The 16,425-nt window shown below is 38.9% G+C and overlaps 1 protein-coding gene across 2 annotated transcripts in view; it reads right to left on the bottom strand.

Annotated features, from left to right (window-relative positions):
* The window catches only part of GALNT18 (polypeptide N-acetylgalactosaminyltransferase 18), a 259,359-nt gene that overhangs the window by 44,399 nt on the left and 198,535 nt on the right, over window positions 1-16,425 (bottom strand). For both annotated transcript variants that reach the window (XM_075712750.1, XM_075712752.1), the window contains one exon: window positions 12,816-12,911. In XM_075712750.1, coding sequence (XP_075568865.1) covers window positions 12,816-12,911 — 96 coding nt within the window. The remainder of the gene's footprint in view (window positions 1-12,815; window positions 12,912-16,425) is intronic.

The following is a 16,425-nucleotide window of genomic DNA, read 5'->3' as shown; positions in this document are numbered from 1 at the left end:
AACTATGTTGGGTTTATGCTGAATTTATATTGTAAGTGACAACTGGTTTTAAAAACTGCTGATTGAAATGCCAATTTGCAATGAGAAGAGACATCTTTAAAATATGGATAACTAGTAATTGCTACATAATATGCAACTCTGATCTATTTCAAATTAATGCATTTACAAAATGTGAAATGCTCAAATAGTATTCGATTATGAGACACTGCAGGTACCCAACACAGCTGTTTTATTTCTCCAAAAGCATTAATTAAAACCGTTTTCAGGGCAAAGGAAAGCCCTGTCCTCCTTTTTTGATTGTACTATATATTTTTGAGATGAAAATCAACGGAACTATGGAAATTTTTACACCTATTCTACCTGGCAGAGAAAGATTATTAATAGAAAATGGGAAGTTAATTCCATTTTTAAAAAATATTTCAACTCAACACTCAAGTAGCGTATGGACTATCAGGGTACTGTGAGTATGTGGCCTCAGGGTAGTGTCATGCCACTCAATACATTTTTGTTAGGAGAAAAAAAAAAAAACTTGTACACTTGTGAAGTACCACTAAAATGATTAAGATATAACTGAATAAGATGGAACACACTTTTCACCAGTCACATCACGTCCAAGCCCATAGACAGCTACCGCTTTCATGTGTGGACAGGACGTATAGCTTGTAGGAGTTCTCAACTGCTATGCTGTTTACAACAATGCTCTAGTACAAACAAGACCCAAGAGGAGTCCTTCTGTCCGGACATCAAAAGCATACCTCTAGGTGGAGTAAAGCCACCTCCACCACTGGCGAAGGCAGAGCGTACGGTACCTATGGCCTGTTAATGAGCTCCCAGCGGTGGGGTGTTCTGCAGGGCTGCGCTGGGTGCAAACACCATGCAGCGTAGGCACAGGTGTGCTGTCCCAAGGCCTGCACCTCTGTTGAAGAGATGTTTAGAGCCTTGGTAGCAACAGAGCTGATGGCCTCAAGCCGGTGAATACCGCTTCCCTGATGCTGAGCTACAAGCCATATTCCTTTCTGAAGATGTCTGGTCCCTCTGCGGCGGTCCTTTATGACTTTCCGTGGGTCTAGTACCCATGGTGAGGAACACCACTCACCACTCCGTACTAGCAGTGCTCATTTGCACAGTACTTGAGTGAGATCTCTAAGTGGGCCAACTTTAGGCTCCCAGATCAGTGTATTAGCCAACCGTTGCAAAAGTCAGCAGCAGCTTCGGAAACACAACAGCCAGTATATTTTGGGGGTGTTAGCTCCAAAGCCTTTTGGCACCAGCTCACTGGGTGTATGTAATAGACTATTGTAAGCCTTTACCCCTGAACTGAACCAAATATGAAAGGCAGCGTTACCTTTAATCGGCTTAGTATCCAACATGAAAAGCACAGAATCTGAATCCAAAATCCAGCGCCAGGTTTATCGCCTAGAAGCTCAGCAATATTTCACCTTCATGTTTTCAAATATTTTGATGTTTTAACTTGTTGAAATCCTTCTGGCCAAAACTATCCATACAAAAAATTACATACTCTAACACAAGAAAAAAAAATTGCCTGAAAATGTATGTGTGTTTTTATTTCCCAGATGAGAACAGTTTTGAACTGTTGTATAATATTCAGGCTAACAACTCTAATCTCTTCTAAATTAAAACACTACATGAGAGCTTGAAATGCTCTGATAATTTTAAATTCTTAGGCGCTGCACTTGCTCACAACAGTTTGTTTCAATTACATTTTCAGTGCTGTTTTCTTACTACAGATATGCTGGGCAAATTGCCTTAAAAATGTGAGCTAGGGAGGAAAGTTCTTACAGGGACCATCACAAGCTCAGTAATCACGATTTGAATCTTATAAAATGCAAAGAAATCAAAAGAAGATGTTAACTTTAAATAGCCTGAAAACCAACTTCTTTGATATTCCACTTAAACTCTTTTCCTGCATCAGCTTCACCTATTTAACAAAATGCTGAATAAATAGTTCCCCAGTCAAACTATAGAGACAGCAGATATATGTCCCTCTCCTCCTATATCTATAACAGACCTATCAACAGTGGACAAGATAACCAAGAAAGATGATAATGATGCTAAACTAGGATTTAGTCATATAGAGAGGCAACAGAATTCGAGATGAAGAGGATAACCCAAGGGCTGAGAGGCAAGTACAAAAATTAAAGCAATGCAGAAAACATGCAAGATAATGATAACATGATACATAAAACATGAAGTGGAAATACCTCATAACGTATTAAAATAAAAAATTCTGGGAAGAACATTCTGTAATGTACAGCAATATCAACTAACCAGTTTTTCTTAAAAAAACCCCAAACAAACAATACACCAAACTGAAAAAGCCCCAGATCTGTGAGCTGTATGGTACAGCAGAGGAGCACAGAGGTATTAATTTATTAATCCTATTGTTTCTGTGCGTGAGCATTCTTTGTGGTCCCCAGCATATTTCTCTGTGTACTACATGAGTTTGCTCACCACTGTTTTTTGCTGACATGATGCATTATTCTTTTCTGCAGTAATGTGATGAAAGCTAAGTTTACCAAGTCTAGGTAAATTACATCAGAATTTTTGCCAGTTGAACTTTCTATTATCTCTATGGAAATCCTGCTTTACTAGGCAAAAGCTTTCTAACTGAATGTCTTTGATAGCACTTTCTGAGTACCCTTCTGACATTAATTCTGATCAGCATTTGCAATCTTTCCTCCCATTAAAGGTCAACTTATGCTTCTGTATCTTTTCAGCACATTTTGTAATGTATGTAAAATTGTACCATTACCTGTACTGTAAAATATTAAATAGTACAGCTATCTTAAAAGAACTCTTATCCATTCTCCGAGATGAGCATTTCCCTTTTATTTAAAAGAATGGATGATTGAACATATATGGCATATTACGGACAACTGCTTTTATTCCTGTTATATGTTGTGGTTAGAGGTTTTATTTGCTTTTCCAAACATGTCATCTGTGGCACTGGCCAAGTTACCTTTGACTCTTCCGCTGCATCTACCTGCATAAAACAAACAGTCATTTCTCAGTCAGAAAAATGCTTATTGAGTAGCCAATATTAATTAAAAAGACCTTTGTTTTCTTAAAGCCTTCTTGTCTCTAAGTTTTCAAGTAATTCAAGTTCTTAATGTTCTTGCTTCTGGTCCTAAATATTCATGGCACCCCGAAGAACTGAATTACTTTTTGAATTCTTGCTTTTTAACTTCAGCTCAGGTCCTGGAACCTGAATGTCAAGATTACTGCTTTAGCCAGATCACTGGTTTCAGCTTATAGTAGTATTTTCCTTTTCCATTATTCATGCTCACCTTCAGCAGTGATCCTGTACACTAGGCAAGAATATAGATTTCAAAAGCATCTAAGACATTTGTAAGTCTTTTAATTCTAGGCCATCCTATCGAAACACAGAAAAAATTTCTCTGAAACAAAACCATTTCTCCAAGAGTACATAAATGCTATACGGTCCCAAATGAGAAAATCAATGTTACTCTTAGGAAAAAAAAAATGATTGTTTTTCAAGTATTTCATTTCACTATGATTGGAGTTTCAATTCCAAGTGATCAGTTCTCTCAATTCTCACAGGCATGCACAATGTTTTTACAGTACATAGTTTCAAACACAAAAATAAATAAGCAGCAATAGCCATTCCATTATTTCCAAATTGAGGGATGCATAAGATAGTTCCTCTGATCCAGAATAATGCAGTTCTACAGCTTTTTTCTTTGCTTTTGTTTTTAATCAGTGAAGTGGAACACACAAAAGACCTATCCTAGGTCTGAAACCTGAAGAAGGACCTCTTGTGCTCATTCTTTTGAATTCAAGTGTCTTTTACCCTGTGAACAGAAAATGACGTTCATCATGTCTGATACTTTCATAAAATGAAGAGACAGGTTAGCCTCTGGTCCTACCATCATAAAGACCTACGGTCAGTTGCAAAATACACTCTACAAATCACTCACCAGTCTATGCTCAGACAATGGACCTAGTGATCAGATCCATACTTGTACTTTACAAGCTATTAATTCAACACCACTGATCTTCACCTGCAAATGAACAACTCTCTTCAGTTTAAGAGAATCTCTCCTACCAGGCAATAGGTATTGAATTTGAATGAGATAAGCAATACAGAAGACTGGGTAACAGTCATATTATCTATATCAACAGAAAGCCTCTTAAATCAAAGCACAGCAAGTACAGAAATAATTTACGCATGGCAAATGGTTCAGTACAAAATTTGCTCCAAAACTAGAAATCAGATTAACAGATTCTCTCTCTGCAACTTTGCACAGAAGTAAGTAATGAGAATTTAGCCAGAATCAAACGGAAGGAAAAAGATTAAAAAAAGAAAATAATACACAACATGAAATGATATATACAGTCTTCATCCACATCATGTCCCCAAGAAGAAAGTGTTGTACTGCCTGTGCTAGGCCAAGGAAGGACTGGCTGGTTTTGGAAACGTTTGAAGCATGTCTGTAGCTCCCTGATGCCCCTGTCATATACTCTGAAGAGGCTGCAGCTTTGAAAAAGTGTTTGCTGGATTTAGCTTCTCAGGCGTACATCAAAAAAACTCTCTACTTTGAAAGGGATTCCAAAAACTAACACCAGATTTTGCTTCCATTGCGAAGTCACAGTTTCTGTTAACTTTATTATGATCAAAATCAGGATTTATGCACTGAAAGAAATCAACAGAAATATAAATAGCCTCAATAAACTACTCAGCAGGAATATCTTATATAAGACATTAATTGCCATAGCACGCTGTCCCTTTAGAGAATATGTTTAAAATAAGAATTAGGATTCATTAATGGTTATAACCATCCTTGCTAGGCAGTTTCACTAACTCTGTAACTTTATCTTCTATTACTTGGACCTTTACTGAACTGAGCAACCTAGATTAAAAAAAAGAAAAGCTATTCTAGTTCCAGAAGCATTTACTGCGGAAATACCCTTGTTCCCAGAAAGCATGTTGTATGTGCATAAAGTTAGCGTTAGGCCCAGTGCGTAAATGAGCCTGACTCTGTGCTCTGTCAGAGGCAGCCTCTGGCAGAATGTGAAGATAAGCACAGGCCCCTCTGCAGGAACACCTGATCTGCAGCGTCTGCAGAGAGAGACTGCGAGGGAAAAGGCTGCACCGCTGACCATCTCAGGCAGCCACACTACAAACCATGCAGGGCTTCACGCAGCACCCAGCACAGTCTGAACCGCTCGCCAAAGCCAGGGCCTGATTGATGCCCACTCTCCTCTAAGAATCAGGCCGACCAGCTAAGCTGCCACTCGTGATGCGGCTGCTTCACTCTGTATGAATAACGGCGTACTCACTTTGGCTGTACAAAGAGAGGAATGGCTACTCTCTCTGCCGCACGGTGTGACTTTTCACTGTGAAGTATCTGGATCAAGATGTAATTGAATGTTTGGTACAGTTCATTTTCTGTATAGCGCTCTGTATATGTCTGCATACATAAAATAATTATCGTAAACCAGGTAATTGCTAACTTCAGACCAATGCCTTAGCAGGTCCTTAGACAGAAATGGTACTACACAGAGCAGATGTCAGATCAGACTGTCTTATACACAGATGCTGAGTAAGTCTAACATTTACCTTGAAGACAAATGTGAACATCAACCCTGAGTTTGCATGTGACTGACAGCTGGTAAAACAGCTGCTGTGCTTCTTTTTATTGCTTAAAAAAGACTCCCTGAAAATGTTTATTGTAGACATGTCATCTTCAGGGCAGTGATTTTTCAAGTTTGAAGGGTCAATCATTGATCCACATCAGCAGGTTTTGTTCTGTTCTTCCTTATTCCCTGACAACCACTGAAACGTGCCAGTATCAGTGGCTGCTACATGTGGCGCCTTCTCTTTAACTATTTTCTTGCACGGAGCCTCGGTTTGCAATGCTTATGTGTTTTACACACACACTTAAGAACAGGGGGGTCCTCCCTTTAAATGACAAAAGACCTCTTGTTTTCTGAAATGTATGTATTTCATAGTAGTTTCTTAGAATGCTGTGGTTTTGGCCTAGAATACTTAGAATTTCACTGTAAGTTTAATTTTCAGCTGTAGGAGAAGAAGAATACATACTCATTCATAAGCCAGGGTCAGGATCTGAGACATCACAGCTATGCTGTTCTTAAAATTAAGAAACTCCTTTATCTAAAACTTTTCTGGACAGCAATATTGTGGTGCTCTGTTGGCAGGAGAATCAAGACTATCACGGAAAAGCAGCTGCAGCATTCAGTATTTGCATGACTGCAAATGGAAAGGTGTCAAGGAAAGCCTGACCTCTAGTAAAGGATATAATCACATGCTATCTGTTAATTTCTCCTTATAAAATGGTATATAGTGCTTCTTGGTCAGCATACTTCACATGCGCAAAAAGGCACTCCTAAGGGGGCTACTGTTTCTGCTTCCAAATTCCCTTAACACTCCTTCTGACAAAGCACATGGTTCTTCTCCCAGCTTTCCTGGCGTTGGCGATTGTCCAATACAATGTGAATTTCATTAGGCAGAGGCATCTAAAGAAAATTTTTAACATTGGAACAGACTTATTAAAATTAAGGCTCTATTAAAACTCTATTTTGAGATGTTTATATTTGTAATGTCTCAACAGCCTGAAGATCAGACTAACTTTGCTCTAGAGATGTCTAAACTATTCATTTGAAATAAACTGACAAATTTATTTTTCTTGTTTTTTTTAATTATTTGCAAGGCTATTTTAATTCTTTTGATAATTATTTGCTGAACATCTATGAATTGTTTCCTCTCCTAGGTTTTAGAAATTGGACTAATAACTATACGGTGTTTGTGATCAACCCTGTATTTTTTTACCAGAATATAAATGCATTCAGTGAAATTTTTACTCATATATATTCTTGTTTACAAATTAACAGATACCTGTGTATGAACAACCACCATGTTAAGAAATTACATTGAAGAAAAAGTAGTTTTTATGAAAATATACACGAATAATATTTAAAAAGATGTACTCATGAATCATACGAAGAGTTTTTAGAAGTTCATGGGAGTCCTTGTAACTGCTGTTTCCAGTACTTCACACACTGTGCTTAGAATACAACATAAAGCTTTCAGGTCAGAGTCTCATACAGTGTAAACTGGCACAGCTCTACTTGTTGGCATGACTTCCTTTCCTTGCCTTCAGCAGAGGTGCAGTAATTCATACCAGACAGGGCTGTAGTCATCGGTTTCTGAGTGTCAGTTCTGCAATCTCTAGCAAGAATATGAAAGGATATGAACGGGTGGCCCTTCTCACCTCCATTTCTTTTCTAGTAATTCTCCCAGTCTAGTTTCTGACCCCGGTCCTCAACTTGAATTCCTCAAAATCTAACTGGTTTGTATTGGCTTTCACATCCCTGGATGAGCTTTGTGGTTTAACTGCTTATAAATTGAGAAATATTTAAGCCAGAAACTATTGAACAAGGGAACACAGAACTGCCCATTATCCCCTCAATCACAAGCACCTGTAAAGGTAAATCTGTACTTAAAATATCACTTCACTGACTGATGGTACTTGTTTATTATACAATAGTTATAAAATCTCTAATAATGTGGTGTTTCATTCTCAGTAAAGAATCTTCCAAATTACCACTCAGGAGTAGTTTTAATGCAAGTGACACGGTGTCATCAGTCTGCCTTCAAGATTACAGGCCTGGTTAAACAGCACCAAACATCTAGGCTCAGGAGGTTCCCAGAATTAGGAAGAGAACGCAGTCAGGCCTGGGACATGTACTTACTGCAACTACAAGCAACCATCTTTTCCATTGAAAATGGGGGCACTGCTGGAAATGGACCTTTTAACGCCTAAATGTATGAGTGCATTGTAGTTTTGCTTCAACAAGTTCAAGAACTAAAACAGTACCTTTATCCTTTTCTGCATGAACCACTTATAAAAACCCAGCAAAAACTGCAATCTCACATGAACTTTATGTTTTGTACTGTTTTGCCACTACTATTCTTCTGTCTTCCCTTCTCTCCTTTACTTTTCTCTCCTCTCACTTTCTCCCTTACTGCCAGTCCACCTTATCCCTCAATTTTCCTGTTTCCCTCTATCACCACACCAAAGGGGGTCTGCTTCCTCACACTGCCCGCTGTCTCCCGCATAGTCTCTTTGGCCAAGAACAACTGTGGGCTGTTGTGCGTTGCCTCTGAGCTGTTCTCATGCAACTAAACCAACATGAGTTCTACCACCACTGAACAGTGTAGTAGGAACCTATTTTAACTACTGTTATTAATTGTTTTACCATGTTGCATTTATTTTGTGAGCTATTTTAATAGTGGCAGAAGTCATTTTTGTTCAGCTGTTCTAAGAAGCAGCAGCACTGCACAGCAGAAGAGGCTTGATATGACAGGCTAAGACATACATTAAACGCCTCTTCCGAACGGTTGACCATCAGCACACCAAAGGTACCAAAACCACCTTCTGGCCTTGCTTCATGCACATCTAATAGCCGCCCGGTATCCATGGTGGCTATGAGAAGTAATAGCAGATGCTCAGGTGTGATAGTGATATTCTTGCCAATGAGTCTGGGGAGTTATGCCAACATACTGTACGTTGCTGTACAGATGGGAGTAGTAATGACCGTGTTGATTTTGGACAGATAGTGACTAAAGGCAGAAATGGAAGGATGTGATGCTTAGGAAGCAATACACTCCAGCAGCAGAACTGGGGGAGGATGAGCAACTTAGAAAGTCATACTGTTCAGATGCTACCACTTAGAAAGACAAGTAAGTTCTCAACAGAATCTGTAATTATCTGGGCAACATTTTGTAGTGAAATCATTCTTACTAAAGATAAAGTAATAGTGATTCCTCCCTTAAATTAATGAAAACTTCCCTTCAAAAGATGAAAAGGACCTGGGGTTGCTGGTTGACAGCCGGCTGAACATGAGCCAGCAGTGTGCCCAGGTGGCCAAGAAGGCCAACAGCATCCTGGCTTGTATCAGGAATAGTGTGGCCAGCAGGAGCAGGGAGGTGATTGTTCCCCTGTACTCGGCACTGGTGAGGCCGCACCTGGAATACTGTGTCCAGTTTTGGGCCCCTCAATACGAGAAAGACATTGAGGTGCTGGAGCATGTCCAGAGAAGGGCAACAAAGCTGGTGAAGGGTCTGGAGCACAGGTCTTATGAGGAGCGGCTGAGGGAACTGGGGTTGTTTAGCCTGGAGAAGAGGAGGCTGAGGGGTGACCTTATTGCTCTCTGCAACTACCTGAAAGGAGGTTGTAGTGAGATGGGTGTTGGTCTCTTCTCCCAAGTAGTTAGCGATAGGATGAGAGGAAATGGGCTCAAGCTGTGCCAGGGGAGGTTTAGATTAGATATTCGGAAAAATTTCTTCACGGAAAGGGTCATCAAGCATTGGAAGAGGCTGCCCAGAGAGGTGGTGGAGTCACCATCCCTGGAAGCGTTCAAAAGACAGGTAGATGTGGCGCTTCGGGACATGGTTTAGTCTAGTCTACCCTTGATTGGTTTAGTGTGGACTTGGTAATGTTAGGTTAATGGTTGGACTGGATGATCTTAAAGGTCTTTTCCAACCTAAATGATTCTATGATTCTATGACTGAAAATGCATTGCAGGATCGCCACCCATTTTGGTTTTTTCACTGGCTGAACATGCAAGTTGCTCTACTCAGTGGATGGTATCATAACTCCTGAAGCGTCCAGGCTCCTCAGGACCAGGACAAAATACAGTTACCCTGGGAAGCACTCTCTGAAGACAGAAGGACGGTACAAAACATACCTAATCGCGGATTCTAGTTTTTCCAAGTGCCCTCTGTCTTTTCATCTGGCCAAGCCAGATACCCTACTGTGAGAAATTCTTTCTCATTAGTAGTATGAGAGGACTAAGGAAATGGACAGATAACATTCTGATTTTCCATTCCATCCTACTATTTAACCACATGTAAGATTTGCATCAGTTTCTCTATTTGTGGAACAGTACTACAAAATAAACACAGTTTTAAATGCTCTAAGATACTTGCAGGAATGAATTATGAATATGCTAATATTAGTTACAGTAGATATATGGAGTGGATTGCTGAAAGGTTGGGGAATCTGAATCACAGAAGTCTTACCATAACTAATTCTGATGTCTAAAATGAAACTGAAGCACCGCAGAGAAAATTATTTTTGATCATTTCATTGCAATATTTGAGGCTATTTCCTTGCCATTTTCTACTGCTTTTAATTATGAAGCTACACATGATGTTCTCAATATTGTCTGCAAAAAACGGAGCATGGATTTTTAATGGCAGGTACGCAGTTCCCTTTCTGTTGACTTCAATGATTTCCTTCTTGTTTAAACATGCTAAAAGGAAACAGTAGCTGTATGTACAATTCTGAAACTATTACTTGATGTCAAACACCTCATCTAAGCCATTTCCCATGCAAGAAGATGAAAATCCCCAAACATCTGAAAGAAGTTAGTGGGGGAAAAAAAAAAAAAGGAAGTTACCCAATTTAGAAGGAGGCTATAGCAGTAACTAAGAACAGCAACTTAAACTGCATATGAGGGAATGATTCCTGGCAGCCAGATATATTAATGCACATCTAGATGCAACTGTGCAAAGCCCTCCATGGTGGCAGCTCTAAAACCATAAATGGTATAGCTGCACCATTAAAACTGTGCACCAGAGTGAAGAACAGCATCATCAAAACCCTCAGTCATACAAATGGTCCTGAATCAGGGGACTAATCTTTTTGACTAATCTATTTTGATAAAGATTGTCAGGTGGGCAAAATAACCCCCTTTATATATAGAATTTCACCATTACTAGAATAAAATTAGCATCTCACCAATACGTTTTGTGGTTACTGGCAAGTTCACTAAGATTAAAAGGAATATTTATTCAAATATTTCCAATATGCTAGAGGAAATGGAAATGGCTACAGCTCTGCTTAAGCAAGAGATGCCATATGTGCAACGGAAATCTCATAGAAGTATGCCAAATAATGTTTGTTAGTGCTTTCCCTGTTAATACCATAACCCTGAACTTGGAGAAAGTCTACTCTTTCAAAGAAAGTTCTCGCTCATTACTGGGATCTTGCTTATATATCGGCCTTTTTGAGGGTTGTTTTTAACATCATTAGTTACAAAATTAAATACACAGTAATGGGAAGAAGACAACATTGTAATTATGAAAGGAGCAGAATCTTGTCAGGAAAAGTTTCCCTTGCCTCTTTTCCCTCTGTCATTTATTTGCTCTCTCATTTATACAGAACTTCAGCTGACATTCAAAGGTAGCTCTTGATCTGATGAATACTGAACTGTGCTTCAGTAAGAGACTTCTGTTGTTGTTGTTTGTCTCTTAACTATAATTAAAATTTCTAATTGGAATTTACAACTGTGCCTGTAGTGTGTTGTTATCACAGGTGATACGCCAGAAAAGAGTTATGGTGCCCTCCCAAAATATGAAGAATAATGGCTCTGGCTCACAGGTGAATTACACAGTTCCTTAGCGAACATTGAGGACTAGCTTAAAAACCTCCTGGAGACAAACAGGGGTTACCACATAATTATGTGACAAATAAGCCACAGCCCATGCAGTGAGCGAGTTTGATGGATGGGATTTTCACATATTTTGTCTTCAACTTCAGAATTTACTCAAGCATGATGCCACTAGTGGTCAGTATTAAAGGCCCTCAACAAAGCAAGCCAGCACACAACACAGTTGCAGCATGTGTAACTTGGCAGGGAAGTACAGAATCATATCTGCATTTCACCAAACTCATGTTTCCAGCTCACTATGAGATCCAGGTATAGAGGACAAGACTACCTTGTTGCTCTGTGTTTATTTCTGAGATATTAGGAGGATTCATTTGCTGTATAGTCAAATCATGTAACTGACAATTCCATGTGGTAAAACCACATTCCATAACTTAAGTGGAGCAAAATAGGGTCCTTTTGAGAAAACAAATACAGAAGGTAGTCAAGAGAAAAAAAAAAGACTCAAACTGGAGGGATTTTTCAGTTTCTCCAATCACTCCCACAAATACATCCATTTCCTTTATGTCATTTTTGCTTATGTCACTTTTCAGAGTTACATAATTTCCACATCTGTTTTTGACAAGCATGTTCTAGACCATGTAACGTTATTTTTACTGTCAAGATTTGCCTAGAAATACTTTCACCTATGCCCATATACTTAGCCACTTGGGAAGATACAATGTATTAACCCTCTTGTTTGCCAAGTTACTAACTCTAGTTGTTGTGTAAGAAAATGGAAAGGTTTTGATAATTTGAGTCTTTGGCACATACTAGAGTAACAGTACAACAGCAGAAAAAGAAAAAAAGGAGCTTTAGAAGAAGGGCTTTCACAAGAACAGGGCTTGGAATTTGAAACAGCTGCATGGTGTGAAGAAGGTGGCTGTACATTTCAGATTTGTGTAAATGAGACAGTAAATATATCAAGTAAGAAAGATGCTGCTTCAGATAATGTATAAATAAACTATGAATATACATATATATGTATGTAAAATGTTTTAAAATGCATTGTTTCATTCATATGACATGCACAGTTAAAGATCAGAAAGGAAAACTTTGATCAACAAATCTGAGTCAGTTACTGACTCTTGTATTCCTTAAATTCTTTCAAAATTAATAAACAAACTTCATTGTCAAAGTGCTAACATACCAGTGATTCTCAATTTACAGCAGAAATAATATTCTAGCTTTCTATAAAAGAGCTACTAAACAGCTTAGGGAGGTATTGTTGCAGGAAAACAAGGACAGGTACAAGATGGTTCCTCCTACACAGGCTACTAAGAGCAGCAGCAATATCAGCGATCGTTAGACAAACTAACCTGTGGTGTCATTCCATGGCAGATATACATGATTGGGATGTTCTCCGTGTCTGGCCCTTGATCAAGGCACAAATCACTTTTCAGGGAATTCTGCAGCTAAAATAAACAGAAAGAAAATGAAATCAAGCAAATCTGACATGAGAAAAAGGTGGTGTGATTACTGTTTCTTTGCAAAAAAATCATATGCAGTTGAGCAAGAAAATATGCAAAATTAAAAATACTTGTTGCAGTGAAGATGTTGAAGAGAAAGCACCTGAACTAAATTCTTCCTTGTAGGTAATCTAACACTACTGATTTCAATAATGTTGCACAAGGTTTCAGGGAGGGTAGATTTCAAAAAGCCTTCAGAGATAGCAATAGTTTTTGATATATGTTTTTAAAATATTGTCTAATGAGTCTCTGGTACACACTATATACAAAAGAGAAATTTTCTAACAGTGCAGCTCGCTGAGCAGTGTGGATGGAGTTTCAAACATAGGAGAAAGCCCTGTAATTAAGCAGCTTTTCAGAATCACTCAGGAGAGTTGTCTGATTTCTGGAAATAATTCAAAAAAATCCTTTCTGCTGACACTGAGAGACTTCTGGCCAATTGGTATGCACTAGCTCTTCTTTGCATTATTCCGGGCTAGCCCATGCACAGCAATCTAGCTATGAACTGACTGCAGAGTACGTGGCCCTGTTGATCACAAAGCCCCATATATTACCTGTGCAATGCTGAGACAGAATTTGCTGGAAGTACAGTGCTAAATTAATGAGCACAGATAGCTGGAAGGTCTTTTTAGAGTGTGAGGCCAAAGATGTAGATTGCATACCCATGGGCATGCGTAAAGGTGTTCAGTGGTGTAAGATCAGTTCAGAGAACATGAGAGAATCGTCTGATGGAGGGAGTGAAGAGGTGATGTGGTTTGCAACCATCTGTGATTAACTGAGCAGTCCTGTCAGCTGTGTACAGGGGCCTCCTTTGAGGAAAAAACAAATTGATATGCTTAGAAAGGAAGTCTAGAAGTACAGTAATATGTAAGAAATGTGGACAAGCAAGAGACTGAAGCCAGGCAGTGAATAAAATCAAAACCATGAACTCATCTCTGCAATATTTCCAACTCCAAACCTAACTCTAAATTCAATAATAGACAGGACAAATCTCAATGTTAAAGAGAAAATATGCATTAGTTATCAAATACTGACCTTATTCTTAGCTGCAAGCCTTGAGAATTAAATAGTTTCCTCTCTCAAAGCTTTGTATTTCTTAGCCATAAATGTAACCACAACCATGACTAATTGTAATCAGATGTTAGGCACCACACTCTATCCAAACCAGCGATAAATATCAGCCTTATTAATCCATGCCTGGATCCATCACTACCTTTGGCTTTTCAAAACCTCTTCCATGAACTCATGTTCTAATGCTTGTCCTAGCCCTAATATTCAAACCTTTTCCACAACAATCCCCATAATAAAGGAAGCAAAAAAATCTTCCTTGACCAACATCAGCATGCAACTTCTGAGAGGGCTGACCCAGCAGTAGAACAGATACAGAGACTTAAGAGTCCCAAGCTCTAAAAAGAAACATGACCTTAACTGTAACAGCAGCTGTCTGGTGATCAGGCACTACAGAAAAAGAGACAAAACACTACATTCCTTTTAACAATAGTCTCTTCTTATGAACCTTGAAAACAGAAAACTAAAATGAACTCTTCAGATTTAATTTCTCAAACTCTTATCACAATTACAACTCTGCAATTAACTTAGAATATCTGTAGAGAAATGATCCCTACAGAAAACAGAAAAACAAAAAAGCAACTGGCCTGTTAACTGATAATGCTGTTTCAAAATCTCAGGCCCAGAGTCTTGGGCTCAGACTCCCTTTCCAAAATCTAGTGGCTTTGTGGCAACCAACAATTGACTTGGGTCAGTTTTAGACTACCAAGACTTTATCTTAATTACAACCCAAAATATAACCAGGTTGCCAATCCCCACACTGAAAAATGGAAATAATTACTCAATACTGCCATTTGCTCCCTTTCAACCTTAGAACCTTACAGAATACAGAGATAAACTAGACTACTGAAATTCTGAATTTGCAAAATTATCTCAAACATCAAGCTGAAATCAGGGAGCCAGTCCCTACACTTAATACATCAGCTTTTGGCCCACGGACATTGCTTTCTCCTAACTCTAAGGGTACTCCAGAATTCAGAAAGAAATTTGGTTCCCAAACCTTTACTCTGCCACCAACCCTAACCCTAGCTATATGCCACAGCATAAACTAGGCATGAATGATACAACTATTTTCCTAACTCTCACAGAACAGGAGGAAATTTAGGATTTGGGAAATATGGGTGATGACTCTGTAGATGCCTATATCCTAACCCTCACCCCTATTCAGATGACTTTTGTAATTACTCAGTATTTTTTTTAAATTAATGATAATGCTATAGTAGCAATATCTCTATTTTCTACAAAAATTGAAGACAGTTGATGAGTGGAAGCACTTAGAGAACCAGCAAGCAGCTGACTTGCTTTGAAATATCACACCTTTCTCCATTATAAGACATGCAAGTGAACAGGAAAGCAGACATGAAGGAAGATTAGCGATCCAAGCATTTGTTTCACTAAAAAGATTGGGGCACTTTATCTTTTTGTTTCATACAACAGTATTTCATGAAACAGTAAGCTTGCTATTTCATAAAACACTCCCCCTTTACCTGTACAGGTACATTGCCATAGCTGTCCACTACTTCTTTTGTGGTAGTACAAATAATGAAATAAGGCCTACTCCTCAGATCTTTCTTAGCTGATGAGGCTACTCTCACACTGCAGAAAAAAGACTGCATCATGTGCATTATTATGCAGTACCTAAATGTGCATGTTCTGCTGACCAGTGAGTTCAGTATTTCTGTAGCAAACCCTTCTGATTCTTTTTGGTTTGTATATTGCCAGCAAGGAACCTTCAAAGGCTGATGAAAAATTCTCAGCAGCATATAAAATCCTAGGGTGCCTGTTTGCTGCTTTTGACTTACATGATGTGGAGTTAATCCTGAGACTACGCAACAAGTACCTTAGCTATTCCACTGGTCTTTTTTTATCTACTATCACTTCTACCTGCAATCAAAGATTTTTTAGCCAGAGGTACCTACAAGCAGAACCATGTGCTTATTAGCTGCTATGCCTCCTTCTCCTCAGGAAACTCCACACCTGATTAGATCATGGCATCGCTGAGGGCTATTCCATGCCCAATTCCACTTCCAGTCTATGGAAGAGGGTCCTTGCACAGGTCTAATTTTGGCATTGTTCTGAACTATTTTGGAAGGTAACCATTATCTCATGCATTTAACAATGACATAAACCTTTGTTGGAAGTGTTTTTCTTCTCTTTTTTAACTGTATGAAAAGCCAGCATGATAATTCTAATTGATCATCAAAGGGGTCATGGAACTTTGTGAGACATACAATCACTTCATTTGCCAAAACAGAGCAGCTGCTCTATGGCACCCTCAAGGGTCTTCTCAGAGCCATACTGGCAAACTGCACAACTCGGACTTCTTTTTGAGAAGGAATGTCTCAAACCAAATCTGTCACTTGCATGATCTGCTCTTACTAATACATTTCCT

Source organism: Pelecanus crispus, chromosome 6, assembly GCF_030463565.1.
Source record: "Pelecanus crispus isolate bPelCri1 chromosome 6, bPelCri1.pri, whole genome shotgun sequence".
Taxonomy (NCBI): Eukaryota; Metazoa; Chordata; class Aves; order Pelecaniformes; family Pelecanidae; genus Pelecanus; species Pelecanus crispus.
This window is presented reverse-complemented; position numbering and strand designations above follow the sequence as displayed.